Source organism: Odontesthes bonariensis, chromosome 15 (genome assembly GCF_027942865.1).
Source record: "Odontesthes bonariensis isolate fOdoBon6 chromosome 15, fOdoBon6.hap1, whole genome shotgun sequence".
NCBI classification, from domain to species: Eukaryota; Metazoa; Chordata; class Actinopteri; order Atheriniformes; family Atherinopsidae; genus Odontesthes; species Odontesthes bonariensis.
This window is the reverse complement of record NC_134520.1, coordinates 6414812-6438397: the sequence shown is the minus strand read 5'-3', so window position 1 is coordinate 6438397 and position 23586 is coordinate 6414812. Positions and strand designations below refer to the sequence as shown.

The window sequence follows — 23586 nt, the reverse complement described above, 5'->3', positions numbered from 1 at the left end:
TAGTCGTCAGCGCGTGCAGTGAGACAGCGTGAGTAGGTCATCCGCCAACCCAGCCAATCATCATCGCATTTGCAACGGTGTCATCATCCCCACCCCTGCTCTCTCCAGGCAGCATGCAGCTGATGTGTAGCCGAAAGCCTACAACCAAATTGTAGTACGCACCACTTTATATTCTCAGTAACGATAACGGCGTTGTAACGATGGGAAAAGTAATTAATTAGATTACTCCGTTACTGGAAAAATAACGCCTTTAGTAACGCCGTTACTCCCAACACTGATGCTGACAGTAACTACAGTATTTATACCCCATTTAAAAAATCTGGAACCAAAGCAGTTGAAGAGAGTACTGTTTAGGAGGCATAAAGCTGTTGCACTAATGGCTCTGTGTCAGTTCAGTCACAGCCATTATAACGAACAGCCTTGCCACTCTCTATTAAGCCCCATTGTACCGGCTTTTTGGCTGCAGTTCCACCAGAATTCCACTGGGGGCGTCGGTGGAGACCAGAATGAATGGGGCCCAATGGAGCTAGATGCTACAAATGGTCAGTTTCACCTAAGTCTTCTCAAGAGCGCTCAGATTTAAAGCTGCAGTCTGCAAGATTTGTTGTTGTCATACGTAAAGTCCTACTTTTTGGCATTTTAAGAGTTTACATGATCTATCAGAACGCTTGAAGTTGAAAACGGTGACCTCCGTAGTCGCAAAATGCAAGAAATGCTTATTTTTTAACCGAAAAATAAAAAGTTATTCAACTTCCTGTCCCGCCCCTTCAAAACACATGAGAACTCGTGCACGTAGACGTGCACGCCAGATGCGCCTACACGACTCCTCATTCATCAACTCACCTGTCATTTGAGATCATGGAAGACACAGTAAGTAGACTAGCCCGTAATGAAGTTCAATAGTCTAGATAAATAAGCGTGGGGACGAGCCTACCTTGTATCGCGCGTGCACAATCGGTGATTGACAGGCAGCAGAGCCCAGCTCGTAAACCTGATTGGTTACCTTTTACCGGTCCGGTCTGCAATTTTGTAAACAAACCTGCTGGCTTTGGAGGGACCTAGCGGGACATATAGGGGACCTAGAGAACTCATTTTTTTTTGTATTGCGGTATTTAATGTACTACTTTCAGAATCCCCGGACAGTTCCAGGCATTATGCTTGAAAAAGAGTTGCAGACTGCAGCTTTAAGTGTAGTTTCTGAGAGCTCAACATGGGTTTCAAGTCAAAAATCTACTGAACGAGTACATATATCCCTTTGATTTCTTACAGGTTGGCTTCTTGTTGTCCACCACGCGCTAGCATTGTGCTAATGACAGCGCTCGACCAGAATTACGACCAGAGGCACCGCTTGACGGCTGGCTCCATACCAAGCGACAACAGAATTAAGATGGACTTTTTCCGCTTATGTTACCACAGCCTAAGAATCTGTGATGTTACCACACATTCTCTCTTACTACAGCTCTTCCTTGAAAACGCATCTGCCTTTGAGACCAACAACAAGCAGGATTGTTGCCGTAAAGCTGCATCTCCGGTCGTAAGTTATGTATGACGTCATATACACTTCAAATCCTTTTTTTAAGCAAATGAGTGGCTCTAAAAATCTAAAACTCAGCCATGGGTATTTTCTAAACATCCTCTTTCGAAAACAACATTCGAATTACTAGAGAAAAAATTATATCTTGAGATAAGGGCACGAAAGGGCGTATAGCTCCATAGGACTCCATTCATTCTGGTCTCCAAAATTGAGCGCCCCACGTGGAAAAAGGGTGGAACTGCAACCAAAATCGCCTCGTTGGAAACCGGAAATGCACCGTGAGTGGCGTATCTGTACTATTATAGAATCTGTGGTTCAGTCACAGTCCAGAGAGTTTCTATGTATGAGGAGAGAGAAAGCTGGCGGCTTTTTCCGGGTGGTACTGCACTCTAGGGCGGCGCCAACGAAGCAGTGCAGAGCAGTCAGAATGAATGTGGTACTATGAGATCCACCTTAGATGCAGCCATGGCTTTGGATAGAATTTTTTATATTTTTTCATTTTAATTTTCCTAAAGGCAGGATAAATTATCCTTTCAAACGGCACTTGGTTTGATTTTTTAGACTCACTAGATTTTTTTAAAATACACATTTATTGTCAGTATTGCATCACGAGTGACGTCACGCATGTGGCATCACTTTACGGCATGGTCAGTCCTTGCGCTGAGCTAGCAGAGAGGTGTTAGCTCAAATAGTTACAGATTTCAGCTCATGCATCCTGTTATGGGTCTGCGTGGCTAGAATAGGTACTATAAAGCATATTAAAGTTGTGGGCTTTGCTAATTTTTTCAAAAAATCAGCAGATTTTTCGAGAGAATGTTAGTCAGTCACAAAGTTTAAGCTGTTTAAGCTGTGCCGAGTTTGGAGCTTCTAGCAGGACAGTGATTGCATTGCATTTGATCAAAATTCAACCAGGAGTTGATGCAAAAGTACAAGTACAATGTCTTGAAATGGCCATACCAATCTTGAGATCTTACAATCATTGAAAATGTATGAATAGATTTGAATCAGGCTGTCTATACAAGGTAGATAAGTAATCTGAGAGAATTACACCTATTAAAACGATTTCACAACTGCAATGTTTGTCTTTCCCTATGGTTTAACATATGTTGAAATGAAATTGCTGCTTCAAAAGCTCAACCAGAGATAAACCGATGAAATGATTTTCTAAAAGGGTGCCCAAACTTTTTCATACCACTCAATTAGGCAGATGGCCGTGCGTTCTTCAGATTCCGTTAGCTAGATGCTAGCGGAGACTGACTCGCAAATGCCAGACCTGTAAGAAAACAGAAAGATATAACTCCCAGGTTATTGTACTTTTGATATAAATCCACATCCCTCTGTCAGAAATCACAGTAATATTTTCAGGTTTCAGCCGCTAGCGGGGACATTTTTTGAGTTATTAGCGCCAGCCCTATGGCCAATCTCATTCTGCACTCGCTCGCCAGCGCCCCCAGACAAAATCAACTGAACTGCAGCCAAATTTTGTATAATGGGGCGAATAGGAAGCGAAATGGCTGTATGTAAAAGGGCTGTGGTTCAGTTCACCTCCAGGTGATAGCGTGGTGAAACCGATAAAGGAAAAGGACAGTAGTTGGTGTCTAGCAAGAGAGCACGGACAGGTTGTTATGAGCTGGCAGGTTTTAGTGATGCTTCTGAAACAACCTCTTTAAAGGGATAGTTCGCCTCTTTTGACATGAAGCTGTATGACATCCCATATTAGCAATATCATTTATGAACATTGACTTACCCCCTGCTGCATCCTGTGAGCGGAGTTCCAGCTGAGTTTTGGGGTCCACGAAGCTAGTCCGGCTAGTTGGCTGGGGCTTGAAAAATAAAGCGTTTTGCTTCTCAAAAAAATATGCGTTCAAAAGAGTAATACATTTACATCACAAAATCGTTCTCGATGAAAAAGTCAGACCTCACTTCGCTTGGCGCTATTTTTGCCTCCCTTGATATCAATGCGTCCAATGTAAAACTGTGCAGACCGAAGAGCAGACCGAGCACTCCCCTGCTTCCGAGCAGCAAACACCGTAACAGGTGCAGCTATCGCTAGGTGGCTAGGGAGTGCTCGTTTTTTTTTTTTTAATGTGATTAAATTCATTTTTTTAAGTGTTCTAAAAAATATTACAATTGTCAGGAAGGTTTGTCAATAATTACGCTGAAAATAAAAGCAAGTTTAGGTGAATTACAGCACTGTGCACATGCGCAGAGCCATGACATCACAGTTAGCATTATTCAATCCAGCCAGGCAGGTAGTGCAACATGCCGAGATTTTCTCATCAAGTCGTGTCATTCTGAGTGAAACGAGTTTGAAGTTGTTAGCTGTCTGTGCTGTATCTTCGTGCTAGTTAAATATCACATCAGAATGTTTAAAAAAAAAGAGTTGGTTAACTGATTGAACGAATGCCTGCTGCAACGTAGCTTTGCGTATGGAAACTAGCAAACTTCTCTCTTGCTAGTGAGACAACCACCAGCCTGGATAGCGTGCTTGACTCCCAATCCTATGAGTTTGGCCAAAGTTATGAGGTCGCTAAACTTCGTTATTCGTTATAAATTAGTTATTCTAATGGAAAGGATGAGTGGTAGCCTACTTCAGCACACATGGTAAAGGGGTAAATGGCAGTGTTGGTAGGGTAGGCTTTTGAAAGACTTTTTTTTTTTTTTGCTTCGCTTGTTAATAACATCAGATGGATTCAGTGCCACAATGTCTTTAGGTAGCTCAATTCTTTTTCATTCTGTACTGTAGCTCATGTTGATTTTAATTACATTCAAGTTTGTGAGCCAGTGCATAGTGGACCACCCCCACATACATTGGTATTTAACTTTATTTTTCTGTTCAGACGCTGTAACTCTGACAATGAAGCGGACACTGAGGGACTTTTTCAGTGTTTATGTTGAGGTCATTTTGGCAAAAAAAAAACAAAACCCAGCCATATTTAATACATTGGATTATAAATTCCTAAAACCTGTGTTTAGAATTGGTAACCATCATATTGTATGCATTTAACAGTACCACTGTCAGGAGCAGCAAAGGAGTAAGTGCAGGCCCAGCTGCTAAAAATGTCTATTTCTAGAAATTCAAAATGGTAGACATAGAGAAGATTAATTTTTTCATGTATGAAAAGTGCAATTTTCACAAGGAAAACAAAAATTTTGCAGTTATGTGACTCTTAAAGGCATGGTTGGTAATCCTGGAGAGCTAGCAAGAGAGCTAGCAAGATTTGAAAGTGGCACCTCCACTAAGCTCCACCCCCCTCCCCATCCCGTCAGTGCTCCATTGAAAGCCACGCCCCCACAAACTTGAACGCGCATCTGACGGTGGAACTCAAGCTGTATTTATAGTTGACGAATCGCTCACGGCGCAGCCGGGGCATGACGTCAAAATTACGTTTCTGGCCTGGCGCGTTATGTTGACGCGTTATGTCATTTAGGGTAACACAATACACTTAAAAGTCCTATAGCAATATTCTAAGTACTATATCAGACTATAATGGTGAGAACACACCTATTGAAATTTCAACTTCTGTGGGCTCATCAGCTAAGTAATGGGTGAGAATGCTCAGGAATTTGGAGGTGAGATGGGCATCATCATGCCTATTAAAATTTCAACTTCATCAGCTATTATGTAAGTAATCTTTCTCTTTCGTCGCCTTTTCGCCGGAAAGGTTCTAAGCAGCAGTATCATTGATGACAGTGCAACAGTGGCATTGTTTTCTTCTCCACTTTCGTCATTGTAGAGTAGTTAGCGGTAACCTTCACGTAGCAGCGACACCTCTGTGACGGAGAAGATTGCAACTACTGGCGCATCGACTCGCGCCACTATAAATAGCCGGCACGAAATCATGACGTCATCAACACCGCTCGCTCGAGCCAACGCAGCAACCATGCTAGAGCCTTTATGTCTCATTCACCTCAGAGTGGTGTAAAAAGTGGTGTAAAAATTACTCTATAGCTCTGATTCACCTGTAAAGGCTGTAACGTGGCGCGTGCTGAGAACGACAAACCGGATGGACCAACTCGAAAACAGGCTCACGGCTGACGGTTGTGTCATGTAAAATACTTTGTGCAATTATTAGCGCTATATAAAACTGTTAAGTTCTCTGCTGCCTCAGTCATCTTAAGAGGGGAAAACAAATCAACAACTTCTCTTCTTTCTTTCTTTTATTTGCATCTCATTACAAATGCAACTGTCTGTGTCTCACATGGCAAAAATGGAACCACTTAACAACAAAAAATGTGCAAATAACTTTCATTGGCGCAAGAGGTTCACGTGACCTCCACTGAGTGTACAGCTCAAAATAAAAGCACGGAATACAAAGACACCGAGGGACACGGTCGAACGCCCATGCACCCTCCAGGATCCTGCCGAGGGTATAGAGCTGGTCCACAGTTCCACGGCCAGGACGAAAACCACACTGCACCTCCTGAATCCGAGATTCAACAATCCGGCGGATCCTCCTCTCCAGTACCCCCGAATAGACCTTGCCAGGGAGGCTGAGGAGTGTGATCCCCCTATAGTTGGAACACACCCTCCGGTCCCCCTTTTTAAAGAGGGGGACCACCCACCCCGATCTGCCAGTCCAGAGGCACTGCCCCCGATGTCCACGCGATGCTGCAGAGGCGTGTCAACCAAGACAGCCCTACAACATCCAGAGCCTTGAGGAACTCAGGACGGACCTCATCCACACCCGGGGCCCTGCCACCGAGGAGTTTTTTAACCACCTCGGCAACCTCAGCCCCAGAAATGGGAGGCCCCACGTCCGAGCTCCCCAACTCTGCTTCCTCATCGGAAGGCGTGTCGGTAGGATTGAGGAGGCCCTCGAAGTATTCCCCCCACCGACACACGACGTCCCTAGTTGAGGTCAGCAGAGCCCCGCCCTCACCATACACGGTGTTGACGGTGCACCGCTTCCCCCCCCTGAGCCGCCGGATGGTGGACCAGAATCTCTTCGGGGCCGTCCGGAAGTCGTTCTCCATGGCCTCCCCGAACTCCTCCCAAGCCCGAGTTTTTGCCTCAGCAACCGCAGAGGCCGCGTTCCACTTCGCCTGTCGGTACCCATCAGCTGCTTCCAGAGTCCCACTGGCCAAAAAAGCCCGATAGGACTCCTTCTTCAGCTTGACGGCTTCCCTCACCACTGGGGTACACCAGCGGGTTCGGGGGTTGCCGCCACGACAGGCACCGACCACCTTACGGCCACAGCTCTGGTCGGCCGCCTCAACAATGGAGGCACGGAACATGGCCCATTTGGGCTCAATGTCCCCCACCTCCCCTCACTGACTCAGGTAATATAGTCAGTTCAAATGTTTCATTTTCTTTAAGTGAGTCCACTTAAAGAAAATGTATCTCCTCCCGCCTGGACTACTGCAATGGTGTCCTGTCTGGGCTACCCAGTAAGGCCCTTGACAGGTTGCAGTGTGTCCAAAACTCAGCTGCCCGGGTGCTAACTCACACCAAGCCCTGGCAGCACATCACCCCCATCCTAAAGCAACTTCACTGGCTCCCAGTCAAAGCACGCATCACCTATAAAATCCTTCTCTTGACCTACAAATCTCTCCACTCACTTGCACCTAAGTACATCTCTGATCTCCTCCACCCCTACTCCCAGTCGCGGCTTCTGCGCTCCTTAGACAAGGACCTACTTTCCGTTCCTTGTACCAGACTTAAAACATGTGGAGATAGGGCCTTCTGTTCAACTGCCCCTACCCTATGGAACAATCTGCCACTTCACATCCGTTCTGCCCCCTCTTTACTTCAGTTCAAAAATAATCTAAAAACACATGTCTTCTCCATGTCCTACTCTTCTTAAACCCACCCCTCCGGCCCTACCCTTTCCCCCTTCTTTTCTTTTGTTAGGCGACCTTGGGTACCTTGAAAAGCGCTATATAAGTCCAAGTTATTATTATTATTATTATTATAAGAGGGGAAAACAAATCAACAACTTCTCTTCGTTCTTTCTTTTATTTGCGTCTCATTACAACTGCAACTGTCTGTGTCTCACATGGCAAAAATGGAACCACTTAACAGCAAAAAATGCACGAAAAACTTTCATTGGCGCAAAAGGTTCACGTGACCTCCACCGAGCGTACAGCTCAAAATAAAAGCACAGAATACAAATACATGAGAACACACAATCCAACAAAACCCGATCTATTATTATTATTATTGATGTGTAGCGTGGTGCAGAGTGAAGACTGCCTCCACTACACATAGCCTGGGAATTCCCATGCTGCTTTGCACTCGATTTCATTCTCACTGCAAAGTCAGCCTGGAAACCACCGCCCTTATTTTTGCCAGAGTTTGGGAACCAATCACAGAACGGGGGGGGGGGAGCAAGACGATGACGACGTCTATGCGCTACACCGAAGCTTGTAGAGTGTTAATCCAACATGACAGCGGACACAACGTTACCGTTCGATGCAGCCTTAGAAAGTGTTTCAGAGTAGATTCACCCTAGGGTCATTTGAACCGTGACATCCAGCCAAGTAGCCCACCCGAAGTTTTTCCGATATTGGCTGAACATCAGCTGAGTTACTGAGTTATCCCGAATAGCTTAGTACAAGCGCTAACGGACCCTGGCAGTATCTCCAAAATTACCACACTAAAATCACATGTCATGACACCAAACTTCTACAGTAGTACAAATATGGTCTGTACTCACAAAACGATGCATTTGGAAGTTTGTACATAGTCCAGGAGTTTATTATTATCATCAACACAAGCCTGATAGCTTTTCTGCTGCTAAAGCTGCGTCGACATCACTTCTGGGAGCTGGGAGCTTCAAAGTAAGATGAGGGTTGATCTACTACTGTAGGCAACAAAGCAAGGCTGCTCAATTTCTCCATTATTAAAATAAATTCACAACTCTACAACATAAAAATTCATGTAGAACATAGCATATAGGCCTACTTTGTTGTTAATTTAAGTAGCTTAGAGCGCAAGTTTACTTTTATTTTCCATTTTTTTCTTCCTCGTCGAATTTCTGTCGTCTTCTGGTATAAGTGATACAATTGGCTATGAATCGCGCGCAAAGCAGCATGGGAAGAACCTGACGTCATTTGATAGACATTCGTAGCGCCCAATAAACGGCTCTAGGCATTCGTAAACCACGCCTCAAATACGAGAAAATGCACACCTAGTTCCCAGACCACCATCTCATCGAGATGTGGACGCGTCAGCCAGGCTACACTACACATTTAATTTGTTGTATTTATTACCTCCGCCAAGGAGGTTATGTGATCACCCGAGTTTGTCTGTTGGTTTGTCTGGATGTCTGGATGTTTGTCTGGATGTTCGTCTGTTCGTGCCGCAATCTTGCGACCTGCCACAAGGTGGCGCCAAATCCAAACAGAGCCAAAGCCAGACAGAATGCATAGTGCGCGGATTGAATGCATATTGCGCGGATTTGCTGTAATTACCACAACAAAAAAGATTGCAACGGCAAGCCAGTGTGCATAACTGCATATAGCGGGCGAACACTGCTTCCCGACAGAACACTGCTTCCCGACAAAACATTATAATAATAATAATAATAATAATAATAATTAATAACGACGAACACTGCTGTTCAATAATGAATAGGGAGAAGGGAATGCCTCTTCTGCTGACAGCGCCAAAGAACAAGTAGCCCACATCAGGAACGTATGTCCATACATGGCTCGCTATCCACAGGTAGGTTGGCGGTTGGCGGACGTCTGCACTCTCTGAGTGCATTTCTAGTTTTGTTCTGCAAAGAGCAAAAGTAGGTAAACTTATTTATTACAGTTCGCCACACACAGCTTCCTTCACATTCACGTGTGTGTTCTCGTTTTCTAATAACATATGCACCAACATCAAAACAAATAATTATGTATGTTACATTGTGTCTCGATGGCGGCGCCCTGCTCGGCTGCGGCTACTTCGGCTGCCGACAACATCGCTAACTCTACGCTAGATTCGCCGGTTAAAAGAATGTCTCCTGCATCTACAGCTCAGCGGTACAGTGTAGGAACAGTGTATAGCCGAAAATTTATACTCAGTCTTAGGAAACGCGGACCACACTACTCAGCTTCGGACTGCTACGCCAGGCAGACCCAGCGGACGCGGCGGAGTCCCCCACAAACAAAGGCCGCCCATGGAGACGTCGGAGGCGGCGTGATAGGAAGCAGTGGCTCAGTGAATCGGTCCCCGAGAGCGCAGTTAGCCTGGACGGGCTAACAACATTCCGAGCCGACAGGAGCTGCGCGCTCACAGGTAAAACCCGAGGGGGGGGTGTCTGCATCTACACCAAAAATAACTTGTGTAACAACGCGACCCGGGTCTCCAGTCATTGCTCTGAGGACATTGAACTTTTGACTGTAAAATGCCGACCCTTTTACCTGCCACGGGAATTCACCTGCGTCACCATTGTTGCGGTCTACATTCCACCCAGCGCCAACACGAAGCAAGTTCTGAGTGTTCTCTACAACAACATCACGGACATGTAAACCACACACCCGGAAGGCGTTTTTATTGTTGCTGGGGATTTCAACCAAGCCAACATGAAGACTGTGCTTCCCAACTTTCACCAACATGTGGACTTTGCTACCAGAGGGGAGAACACTTTGGACCTTGTTTACACCAACATAAGCCGCTTTCGGACTGTAGGAACCTTTGGCAGTTCTAATAACCTTTTAATCCGCGGGGCCGTTTTCTCCCGTGTTCGGACATACAGGAACTCGGGGCTATCTCCCTCAGTTCCTATAACTATTTAGCTCCTGCTCCGAGGTCGGGTCTTTTCATGGTTCTATAGAACGCATCTGACGGAGGTGTGTGGTGGTCGGTAGCTACGCCCCTTGTCATGCTGCCACGGCTGAAATGTTTACTCATACGAAACAGACACAACCGGCGAGTGTTTAATAAGTTAAACTTACACTGCTCTCCTTTGTCTGCGGCGCTCTGCTCTCCTTTCTTCCTTCATGAAATTAAAAAGTATCGTCTCCTGACTCTCTGTGAGCTCTTCCAGCCTCCATGTTAGACGCCTGATGTGATCGTCCATGATTAATATCACCATCATGCAGACCATGAACACGGTGGCCTCCCCGCTCTCCATATTAGCTTCTTGGTGGTGTTTTTTCTTCTCTAATTACTTTTACGGGTTTTGTTTTGTTGTTGAATGTGGCGCTAAACGGCTAACGTAACAAGTCACTGACGCAGACGGCTGCGCGCAGCGCATCAGTCCCTATCAGGTCCCGACTCATGTGCGAATGCAGACTGAAACAGAAGGACAGTTATCAGAACGAAATTCGAGTAGGACAGTTCTGATAACTGCGTTCTTAGAACGGCTCTGTCCGAAAGCGGCTATTAAGGCTGCGGCTACACGGAAACGTTTTTCACTGTAAACGATACTTTTTCTTATCGTTTCGCTGTCGCGGCCACACGGAGCCGGCGTTCCCACTACCCCAAAACGATAGTTTTTGAAAACGGGTTCCAGAGTGGGAAAGTTTGAAAACAGCCTCGTTTCGTTTCCATTGTTACAGCTAAAACGTTTTTGCGTCAGTCACACGTTGACGCTGTGAGCCAATTTTAACACTTCTCTATTGTCTCACAGCGTGGCGTGACACAGTGGCGTGTGTACTGCATCGTTTCATCGTTTTCGTCTGGACCAGCAGCGCGTTTTCGTGTGGTCGCAAGAATTTTCGTACCCGTTTTCAAAAAAAACCTCGTTTCGTTTTCGTGTAGCCGTAGTCTAAGAAGGCCTACAGAGCAGCCCCCCGCCCCCACCTGGGCTCCTCAGACCATCTCTCTGTGATGCTAATTCCTGCATACCAGCCCATGCTCACCAGAGAAAAACCTGCAGTGAAGAAGGTGAGAGTATGGCCTGAGGGAGCAATGTCTGCACTGCAGGACTGTTTTGAGTGCACTGAATGGAGCATATTCAAAGAGGCTGCAACAGACAACCAGCACACCAACGTGGAGGAGTATGCTGCATCTGTGTCGGACTATATCAGCTGGTGTATGGAGAAAGAGACTCTAACTAAAACTATAGTCACACGGGCCAACCAGAAACCCTGGATGACCAAAGTGGTGCGAGCGAAGCTGAAAGAACGCAATGCTGCGTTCAAATCTGGTGATGCGGTGGCTCTCAGATCGGCGAGGGCCAATCTGAACCGTGCCATCAGAGACGCCAAGCGAGCCCACAGTCGGAAAATCCAAGGTCTCTTCCAAGACTCCAGCAACACTAAACAACTGTGGCAGGGCATCCAGACCGTCATGGATTATAAACCCACACCCCCATCCTGTCAGAACGATACCGGCTTCCTCAACGAGCTCAACAACTTCTTCGGAAGATTCAAAGAGCTGAACAACACCCCTGCGAGGAAAGCGACTCCACACCCCGACGAACAGGCACTCAGACTCGAAACCACGGCTGTGCGGAGAGCTCTGAGGAAGGTTAACGCACGGAAAGCTGCAGGCCCTGACAACATTCCAGGTCGGCTGATGAACGAATGCTCAGACCAGCTGGCCCACGTGCTCACGGACATCTTCAACACGTCCCTGAACCAGGCCGTCATCCCCCGGTGCTTCAAGTCCGTCACCATCGTCCCGGTCCCGAAAACGTCTACAGTCACGTGCCTTAACGACTACCGACCCGTCGCACTCACATCTTCCATCATGAAGTGCTTCGAAAGGCTAGTTAAGGACCACATCATTTCCACACTCCCCCCATCACTCGACCCGTTCCAGTTTGCTTACCAGCCCAAACGCTGCACTGAGGATGCAGTCTCCACTGCTCTACACCTGAGCCTGGAGCACCTGGAGGAAAAGAACACCCACGTGCGGATGCTGTTTCTGGACTTCAGCTCAGCATTCAACACGATAATCCCCCAGGACGTGGTATACAAATTGGGCCCCTTGGGACTGAACACCCCCCTTTGCAACTGGCTGCTGGACTTCCTCACCGACAGAACCCAGTCTGTCAGAGTAGGGAACAACACCTCCAGTGTCATCACCCTGAACACTGGAACCCCCCAGGGCTGCGTCCTGAGCCCTTGCTGTTCACCCTGATGACCCACGACTGTCGTCCATGCTTCAGATCCAATCACATCCTGAAGTACGCGGATGACACTACAGTAGTGGGCCTCATCCGGGACAACAACGAGGTGGCCTACAGGGAGGAGGTGCATCATCTGGTGGACTGGTGCAGAGGGAACAACCTGATCCTGAACGTCAACAAGACCAAGGAGATCATCATTGACTTCAGGAGATCCAGACCCAGCCACACACCACTCATCATCAACGACTCAGCTGTGGAGGTCGTCAGCAGCACCAAGTTTCTGGGGGTGCACATCACAGACAACCTCAGCTGGTCACCCCACATCACATCACTGGTGAAGAAAGGACAACAGCGCCTGCACTTCCTGCGTAGGATGAGGAGAGCTTCCTTCCCTCCCCACATCCTCCAGACCTTCTACAAAGGGACAATTGAGAGCCTGCTGACCAGCTGCATCTCCTTCTGGTCTGGGAGCTGTAAGGCCTCCGACTGGAAGTCTCTACAGAGGGTGGTGAGGACAGGGGAGAAGATCATCGGGACTCAGCTCACACCTATCAGAGACATAGCAGACAGGCGCTGCCTGTCCAGAGCCCACCAGATCCTCACAGACCCCACCCACCCCAACCATGGACTATTCCCCCTGCTGGCGTCCGGCAGAAGGTTCCGAAGCATCTTCTGCAGGACAACCAGATTGAGGAACAGTTTCTTCCCCCTGGCCATAAGACTGTTTAACGCACATCCATCCATCTCCCCCACATAACAACAACCCCCCCCCCCCATTGACATGGACAATTACTCGCACATGTGTACTTTACACACTTCTGTTTGTGCAATTTCCCTCAGGCTTAGTGCAATTCTAGCAACACTTTTGCACTAAGTGCATTTTATTTATTTTTTTATATTTTTTATATTCTTTATTCCGAGTGCTGGCACATGGCACTTCCATACCGTTTTTATATTGTACAGTCTGTATAGCTTTATATCTGTATAGTTTGAATATCTAACAATCTAGCAATGTTGACCGGAAGTCGAGGAACGACATTTCATTGTCAAAACTCACGTGTGATTTTTGTGCAATGACAATAAAAGAAAGTCTAAGTCTAAGTCTAAGTCTATTCAAAAACCAGTTTCATCACGTATATTCAATATCAACTTGTTTCTGAAATACACAGTCAGTCAATCACGTCTCCCAAACATTGTCATATTAACCAAATTAATCATTTATTTATTTATTAAACCATGAACTAAACATGAGCAGCGCGGGCTCTTAAGGCTGATTCATACTCGGCGCAAACGCGCAACTGTTCTGGCTCGAGAACCATTAATGACGTCATCGAAAGCGCCAGCCCCTTCACAGTTCCTTCAGCTCATAAGCGCAGTTTGCGCCGAGTATGCGTCACATTTGCAGTTCTCTCCAGACCAGCGGGCGTCACTGTTGAGGAAACAAGCTGAAAAGCATACGAAGAAAAGCATACGAAGAAAGCATACACAATGCCACCTGTGGTGTCACGTCAGCAGAGGCTGGCACATCTGATGAGGAATGAATTTACTCTGGGTGTAGAACTGTATATGTATCTCAGAGCTAAGCGGCTGCGGCAAAAACAGAAGAGAAGGTGGAATGTTCGTCCTTTGCAACAAGACGAACTTTGTCAAACGTTGTCCCAGTGTAACTTCATAGACGTGTCGTACAGATGTTTGTAGAGGCGCATCCTCTCGGTCACCGCGGTCTCTGCAGTGTTCATTTTTTCTTTTTCTTGGTCAGCTGTTTCCGGTTGAGCTCGCGCGAAGTCAGAAAAAAAGTTGTGTGCGCGCCCTTGCGCCGCGCGAGGATTTTCTAGCTTGCGAAGGGGGGCGTGGCGGAATTTTGGGACACATGACCGTTTGCGCCATTTGCGACCAGCTAGTATGAGCGAGGTTGCGCCGAGTATGAATCAGCCTTTAAGATCAACTTCTACTACTCTCCAGCTTCACGCGCACTCGAGGTTGCTAGGCGACCAACACTAACCACTGGCCAGCCATCCTCAGTACGTTACGTTCGCTGAACAAGTAACATTCATAAACAAAATCACAAAGTCCAACTGGGATTATAAAGTACCACATAAATATTGTCATATTAACCAAATTAATCATGTATCTATTTTAAGTTATTTATTTCTTAAACCATGAACTACACATGAGCAGTGCAGATCGACTTATAAACAAAATCACATTAAGTCCAACCGGGATTATAAAATACCACATAACATATTCACACATCAATTACACCCTTCTAACCCTCCCTTCTTACCTGCAACGAGCAAAAGTAGGTAAACTTATTTATTACAGTTCGCCACACACAGCTTCCTTCACATTCACGTGTGTGTTCTCGTTCTCGGAACGTATTCCCGCGGGATTTCCTTTGTTCCTGCACACACAGTGTAGCGAACGAGCCCTCTGCTGGTAGAGGTTAGACACCACATATCGATTGATTGATGACAATATTTTACACTAAATAATAACAACAATAAACTAATCTCCTATCTTATCAGAAAACACCCGGGGGGTATTCCACGAAGCTGGCTCAGCGGCAAGCCTGGCTTATCTCGCTACTTCTGGCTAAATTTAGCGAGAGTTCCGTTTCATGAACGTGGCTTATTTGAACGCCCGCTGAGTAACCATGGTAATTTATGCTGCTGAACTAGCCTGGTCCCGGGCAGGCTAAAATTGAAGCTTAGCTTAGCTGCAACTCAAAGAATGTCCGACCGGCTGAAACAGACTCCCGAAAGAAATGTTCACCTAGAATTCTGCGCTCCCGCAACTCATGTCTTGTCTAAAAAACGAAACAAAAACTGTGGTTATCATATCACCACTTTCACTGTCTCCAAAAATCAATCAGTCGGTGCCAGTGCAACTAAAGAAACGCAACTATACACACGTATTGAACATGAAATTAAATGAGAGAGAACATGGTATTCATTAAAACTAATCAATACCTAACAAACATCCGATCTACACCCACGTAGGACCAGACTCAGAAAAATGGGGGACAGGTAATAATGTTAATGATACAAATTATTGAAAGCTCCTTTCAAAACAGTCAAGGACACTGTGCAAACAAGATATTAGATAAAACGCAGGAATTAAAACATCATACCATATTAAAAATACACAGAACGAAGCAATCAATGGAGGTAAGCACACTTGAACGGATGGGTTTTGAGTTCAGACTTGAACAGAGGGAGAGTGTCAGTATTGCGAATGTCGGGGGGGGGGTGTTTTTGCATTAAGTTCATCATCTCCCTCAGGCTTCCCTAATGTTATCGGTGCACTACACTGTACCCATGTACGCATCCAAGTCAAGGCAATTTGTAGAGCACAATTCTTACACAAGGCAATTCAAAGTGCTTTACAGCTACATAAAAATCACAAGAAGGCAATAAAATCATTCCAAAAAACAAAAAAATCATTAATTAATTAATTTAAAAGTGAAGAGTGCAGATAAAATATTTCAGATGTCATATGCACATCTAAATATAACTGTTTTCAGTCTGGATTTAAACATTGTCACATTGTCCAGGCCCCTGCTGGACCCGTGGAGGCTGACTATGTAAACCGAAATTTTTTCCATATCCTAAATGTACAGGTACACTTGGGGATAATTGTCCATAGACTCTGAACTGGATTTGTCATTTTGAAAAATACCACATCAACCCCTTTGAGTAATGCTGAGCAATGTTACATTTATGCCCTGTGAAACCTCATCATTGACTCCTATCCTCCGTGCATACAGATGATCTGTGATGGAGGTCATTTCATTTCCAACATTGAGGCTAAATGGCCGGGATCAGTTCATGATTCTAGGATCTTCCGAGCATCCTCACTGGCACAGAGGTTTGCACAAGGCGCAAGAATTTTACTTACTCGAAGGAGTGTACTTTTGAAGTAAGGTGTAGCATAGGCAGAATTTTGGTAATGTAATGAGAGGTCAGGTGTAGAGGTCATCTTAAGGAATTTAAAGTGCTCGTCATACTTTATTATAGATAGCCATATAAGGCACATATTGCATCAAATTGCCAAGTCTTAACACATGTATATCCATCCAACATTTCTCTTATTCTGCAGGAGAGTTCAATGGTGTCCTGCTTGGGGACAGAGGCTATGCATGCTGGCCGTACCTCCTCACGCCATATCCTGATCCAGGAACAAGGGCATGCACATGCACATGCACATGCTAAAACAAGGGCACGGATAGAAATGACCTTTGGCCAAATTAAATACAGGTTCATTGCTTAAACTTCTCAGGCACCATGGCTGACTTCTGACAGAGCCATCTTAAATTAATAGTATACTTCATATTTTATACATTTTATCTTGTGGACAACTTTTCAGGCTCAAGTCTTTTCTTCGTTAGTCCCTGGAGGTTCTAGTGCCTGAAAGGACTCAGTTTCTCCTGACACAGTGAGGGACCTATACAGGGACACATATTTCCTTTGATCCTTATTGTTGTGACCTTTGAGTTAGAACTTCTTTTCATAATTTAGCATTGACACAGTAGCAGTTTAAGTCAGAGCAAGTGTAAGAAGGCTAAATGGACAGAGATGATTTATAACTTTCCACACGTTTAGGTCATGGCACCCCACTGTGAATATAAATGTAAAAAACACATTTCTAACACGTTGCATGAACCGTACAATAATGACAAGTTTGATTTCAAGTTGTGTTGAATTGTTTAATTATTATTACATGTTTCTCAAGCTGTGGAGAGAAAACAGAATTAAATACAGTTCACGACACGAAATTCTCCTTTATCTGAAATTATACTAACATCCCTCTCCAGTTTCATCATCTCTTGCTTGATCTTTTTTATTTTCAGTTTCTTGAGTTCCATATCTAGTTTGGTGCTCTCTTTATTGGACAAACACATTTCTTCAAAGGCTACTTACCACTCTGAAATATTTTCCTGTACAGTAGGCAGAACCTCTGTAGGCAGAACCATAGACGTAAATCAGCCTTTATCCTCACTCGAGGCTAACACCAGAATCAATTGGAGTCGACGGAGAGTGAACAACTATGCTCGTATTTTGAGCAGTTTACGGTTGCAATACCCAGCACAGTATTGATACTAAATCGCGTGGGATTACATTTCACAAGTAAGATTAAACAGTAATTTTGGTTATTTTACCATATATAATATTATGTCATCGTAACTAACGTTATTACAGCGGGAACTGGTACTCTCTCATTGTCTCTTGCTGTTTTTTTTCTTCATATTTTGAAGGTTTCCCAGTGATACAGGCTTGAGGAGGCAATAAGAAGTTGCTATAAGACGGGAGGGTTTTGTTGCGACTGTCGTCAAAGTTCTGTAGTAAGCACTTCAAGCCTGATGATTTTGACTGGACGGGTGAGATTGTCAGGCTTAGAGATGATGCTTGTGTCTTTTGTGGTGTCTGTATTTTACAAAGTAAAGCTGTACCACATCGCAAAATTAACTACCCTGGAGTTACAGAGTACCAGCATACCCGAGAAGCTGTGCAAAACAGTTATTTTTCAAGGGTTTTAGCTCCCCAGCCCCAGTTGCAAGCCTAACAGGGTAGTAGGACGCTGGAATGACCTGGAATTATAATGCTTATTTTTCTAGGCATTTAAAAAAATGTACTGAGCTGGTACAGTATATATGTGCAATATTATATTACATATAGCCTACTGCATCAATGTTTACTTCCACCATATTTATAATTCCACCATTTTTACAACTGTATCTTTTCTAATATATTTATACCTGTTTTTACTACTCAACACTTTATTTATTTATTTATTTTATTCACAACACTTTATTTTATTCGTTGTTGTTGTTTTGTCTGTTTTACTTGAGTGCCAACAAAATTTTGTTGTAGGAATACAATGACAAATAAAAAAATCCTTGAATCCATATGGGAGCTTGTATGTATGTCTTACAGAAGGGTCGTGTGTGTGTGTGTGTGTGTGTGTGTGTGAGACAGAGAGAGAGGGAGAGAGAGAGAAATACATTCAAATGAACAATCAAACTTGTTTCTTTATTAAAATATAAAAATGATATTTAAATTAATTTATACAATTATCAATATGCCATAGCCTACCATATGTCTTTGTTAAAGAGCATAATACAAAGTGATTCAGAATGAAAGCACGTATTTTTAATGTGTGACAGCGTCCTGTATCATAACTAAATCTCTGCCAATTGTAACAAACCAAACCGTGTGAAAATCCGGTAAAAATTCGGGGAGTTATGATTATTGTAGTTTGGGATATACACCATCCTCAGTCGAAATAAATGCAATGTGGGGGTATTGGAGACCCATCCAAGATGGCGGCCGCGCTGATACGTCAGCTCCATGGAAGTATTATATTATCTAGATACCGGACCGCAAAATGGCCGCTTTTCCTTTGAGACCGGTAGTACCTAGCCCTCACAAAAACCTGGCCATCTACTACATTTGATACTATGATGATGACACATGTAGAAAGACACACAATACTGTTAGGTTCACAGTTGTTGACAGTTCAGTAGCTAGCCGCTAACATGCGAACTACCTCTCTAGCTACTTACCTTCATACTTGTTGATGAAGTCTTCGTGAAAAAATCCTTTTTTCATTTTCGTTTTCTTCGTTATTGTCCTCTCCTCCACGATCCTTTCAACATCGGCGAAAGAAATGTTTGGCAAATTGCGAAGATACGTTGAGTATACCTTATCTATTACAGTTTTAGCGTTTACCGATACCGTTTATCTCTGTGGGATGAAGTGAATTGACGCTAGGCCGGAAGTAAAGTACCATGTCAATGACGTATATCCGGTTTTTGTGAAAAAGGCCTATATAGTTGCTACATGGATGGTCAGCTCCGGTAGGCAGCGTAAATCTATGAGGCGTCTACGTATATTATGTCTATGGGCAGAACGGGCAGAACTAGACATGAAGGCATCTGATTGGATTTTTGTCCTCGGCCCGAGGAGTTTGGATTGGTCAGCTTTTTGTCAGTCCTGCAGCTGCCACAGAGTTCTGATTAAAAACAACACGGGAAGCCGGACAGCCTCTCCCATTCTCTGGCGAAATTGCTACATCTTCAATGTTAAATTGACGATAAAACAGTTATTCACAAAACACAAGATATGCCCAATACTGCATTTACTTTCATAACTACAACATGTTGTCCTGTAGCTTAATGAAGTGATTTGTTCTGAAATCGCCGCCGTTCACTGAGGAAATCATGTTATGAAGCCGCCACTAACAGCCGGGCTTCCGAGCCGGGGACGCCCGGCCTCAGGAGGGGGCGGGAGAGTCAAGTTTTTTTCTACAATTCTAGGTCATCATTGGCTAAATCGACAAAAAATCATCACTTCCGGAAGCCCGGCGTCTCTGGGGGTAGATTAGACGTGGGCGTGTCAATATGAGGGGCTGTGTCGTGATGATTGGAGTTAGCGTTTGTCCATCATGTGGCAGCCGAACTTTTAAGCGGGGAGAAGCACGCTGGAACTTCAGTTCCAAAGCGGATACGAAAGAGACTGGTTGTCTGTGAAAGTGCTGTCAGAGTTTCACTCATTTCCCATGGTTTCCATTTCCATCCTCACACACATACACTTTTGTAAATATTACACTGTAAATAAGAAACACATCCTTGTTGTTTAGAAGTTTTGTCAATAATATTCCTGTTGTGCTTTTGTTTGTCGTGTTAGCTAGTAGTTTTGTTACAATGCCGGCTATGCTCGCAGCTAAGCAGTTAGCAACACCAAATGTAGTTGACATGCTTTTAGCCAAGCGTCAAACTCTAAGTATTCATTATGACAGGTAAAAATGCTCCACAGATTCTGATCCAACCACAGATCCAGCCATTTCCAGGCCTTAGATTCGATCATTCTTGATTTTGGCCTTGCTGTGTGAATTTTCAAAGTCTATACCTTCTTTCTGTGTATTTGCTGGGCATACTTGTCATACTAGACACAGCTATGTTATAACTAATTCTTTTTAACTTTGCTATCTTCTGCTTTGGGATGGCACGAGCCACTACAACCCTGAACGCGTAATATGGGCTTCCCCTGTTTTAAAAGTCAGCAGCCGCCACTGATGTATAGATTATTCTCAGGATAGACGGACCAGGATATAATGTCTAAGAACAAAGCCAATTTTAACAATTTCACCCAGTATTACAAAATGTGTTTCTGAACAGGATTACCAACCATGCCTTTAAGTCAGAACTTTGTAAAAAAAAATGAGGGAAATGGGGATAAAAAAGACAAGACAAGACAGACTAACCACAAAAACCTTCTCACTTCCACTCCTTGAGGCCAGACGATGGCACTCAAGAGGCTCCTCCCACTTTATATCCTTAATAAAGTCTGTCTGTAATTCACATGATGCTTGATAGGCTCAGACCATCTCATATGACCAGCAGCAGCCTGTGAATAATACATTGATTGTAAGTTGATGTAAATAACTGGAACTCCAGCAGGAATGTTGAACCAAAACATCTTGATCATTGGTTTATCAATGGAAGATAATTAAAGAGGGAAATATCCACGGCAACATGAATGAAACATGAATGCATATGTTACGGCATGAATTTCAGCTTTTGTATCCACTTTCAATGCAAAGATTTTGGGTTATGCCCAGAGCATTTATTGTTTTTTTAAATCCAGTTTTCTATCTATTGTGACACATGAGAAAAACATCTTCATAGTTTTTATATTTAAGAAGCTGCAATTTACAACTATTTTGATGAATCTTCATTTATGACGAGCTACAATTTAATTTGATCAACAAATTGATTTGATAACCAGCTGTTGTTGCTCCAGCTAACATGTATTTTTTGCTTTTGTTTTAGTATAGGCAGAACTTTGACATGGTCTCAGCATTGCATGTTTTAAATCATTTGATGGCTGATAGTGGTAACTGTAGCGCTTGCCTCTTTGTCGCTCATGTATATATTGAGGACAGGTGTGTGAACCACCAGACAGGTATAGGTGCTACCCCCTTGTACCTGGCCTGCCAAGAGGGGCACCTGCATGTTGTCGAGTACCTCATGAAGGACTGCGGTGCTGACGTCCACCTGAGGGCGCACGATGGCATGACCAGCCTGCATGCTGCTGCTCACATGGGCCATCAAGCTGTGGTGGTGTGGCTGGTCAGTACAGGAGCACAGATTCACGTCCCTTTTTACAAGGTGCTTCTTACATGTGCTATTTTCCCTGAACTTCAAACAGGTTACCTGCACAGATGTGGACTTGTCCTGTCAGGACAGAGAAGGAGCAACTGCGCTGCACTTTGCTGCCAGCAGGGGGCATTATTGCATCTTGGAAAAGCTGCTTCACATGGGTTCGAAGGTCATCAAGGATTACTGGGGAGGGACCCCTCTTCATGATGCTGCAGAGAATGGGGAGCTGGAGGTTGGGCCTTGTTTTTTATTTATATAGTTTTTATGTAGTATATCTTGTATCACTATTTTAACCACAGTGCTGTTTTCTGGCCCACTTATGTTGTCCTATTGATCTCGCAGTGCTGTAAAATCCTGTTGGCCAATCGAGCAAACCCTACAGATCAAGATGTTGACGGGTTCACAGCAGCAGACTTGGCAGAGTACAACGGACACTCTGAATGTGCCAGATATCTCCGTGCCATAGAGAAAAACGTAAACTCTCCGTCTCAGCTACAGTATATTTTATTTTGCACACTGCTCCGCTTTGTGTCCTCTCTTTGAGCCTTTGCCCAGCTATTTGCCTTGACTTGAAAATCAAAGCCCCAACTGGGGAGTGCGGTCAACAGCAAACATCTGGAACATCTTGGAACCTTCGGTGAATCATTTGTTACATGTATTTCATTCAGGTCAAGCCTGTCATTCTCCCGAGCTATTCTCTTCCACTCAGCTTGATTGCATTGCTCTTAGTTTAAGAGGTCGAAGAGGATGGAGGATGAAGGCTTTTGTGTTTAATAAGGCATTACAGTCAACGATAGCATGAGTTCTGGAGGAGATTCTTTGCTCTCACACAGGACTCTCTGAGATGAACTCTTGTGCGGAAAGCACGACACTCCTCGATGCGATGAATATTTTAGTGTTAACTCCTTGACATGAGATGAGGTCTTTTGTTGTTTGCTTTTCTCTCAAAAAGCTACATAATAGTTTGGCATGGAATATTACAATTGACTATGACACCAAAGTTTTAGCTTGTGAAATTGATATGAAATAGGAAGCATAATCAGGTTAAGCGAGAGAGTTTGTGGGATGCCTCACTCAGCACACTTGTTGAACCTTAAAGCCTCACAGCTGTCCACCTGCTGTAGTTGTGTTTTTTTCCCATCACACTTCACTATGATGCAGAGTAAACACTGATGTACGCAGGGTAAGCACAGCTGTCAGCCAATAGAAGCCATGTATATTTCAGCAGGGAAGAGTAGCACTCATACATGAAGAGGATGACGATAGAGAAGCAGTGAGGCGTGGCTGCCGAGCTCCCCTTCAGAAATAATCCACCCATCAACAATGGGGAACTAATTAGCTGTGGGCCGCTGTGGTGTCAGACGCAGCCGGAGCCGCCGCCAGCTGAGGGCCTATCGGTTACCCCTCTCCTGCGGCTCAGGTGGAGGGCCCAGAGGCTGAGCCCGATATGGGATCTACAAGCTTAAGTTTCAGCGTTTTCACCCTTCTGATGCCTGGGACCAGCAACTCTATCTCTCTGAGGAGCTGGAGAGCAGGATGTCATCAACTTCAAACACACGTTTGATTGTGTGTGTCACGTTTTTTTCCAGTGACTTGGAAGTGCTATGATTGTCACCTCTGGATACTGTGTAATGTTGGTAGCAGGAAGAATAGTTTATTGTTTTTCTGGGCAACTTGGCAACAAAGTCGATACACAAGCAATTGGGGATACAAATGGGGGGAAAAAAAGACAATTTTTTTTCTAAATTGTCCTTTTTTTCCCCATTTGTCTAGGTACCTAACTTATTGCACTTACTTGGTTTTGGAAGGAAATGCACTCATGATTTCTTGTGACCTGAAGTTCTTTTGCCTACCGATGTTGAACACACTTATTGTAAGTC

At 44.5% G+C, this 23586-nt stretch overlaps 1 protein-coding gene across 1 annotated transcript in view; it reads left to right on the top strand.

The window, feature by feature from the left end:
• Window positions 1–23586, top strand: part of espnla (espin like a) — a 46970-nt gene that overhangs the window by 6558 nt on the left and 16826 nt on the right. The window contains exons 3-5 of the mRNA XM_075484856.1: window positions 21490–21676; window positions 21756–21938; window positions 22049–22180. Of these exons, the coding sequence (XP_075340971.1) occupies window positions 21490–21676; window positions 21756–21938; window positions 22049–22180 (502 nt within the window). The remainder of the gene's footprint in view (window positions 1–21489; window positions 21677–21755; window positions 21939–22048; window positions 22181–23586) is intronic.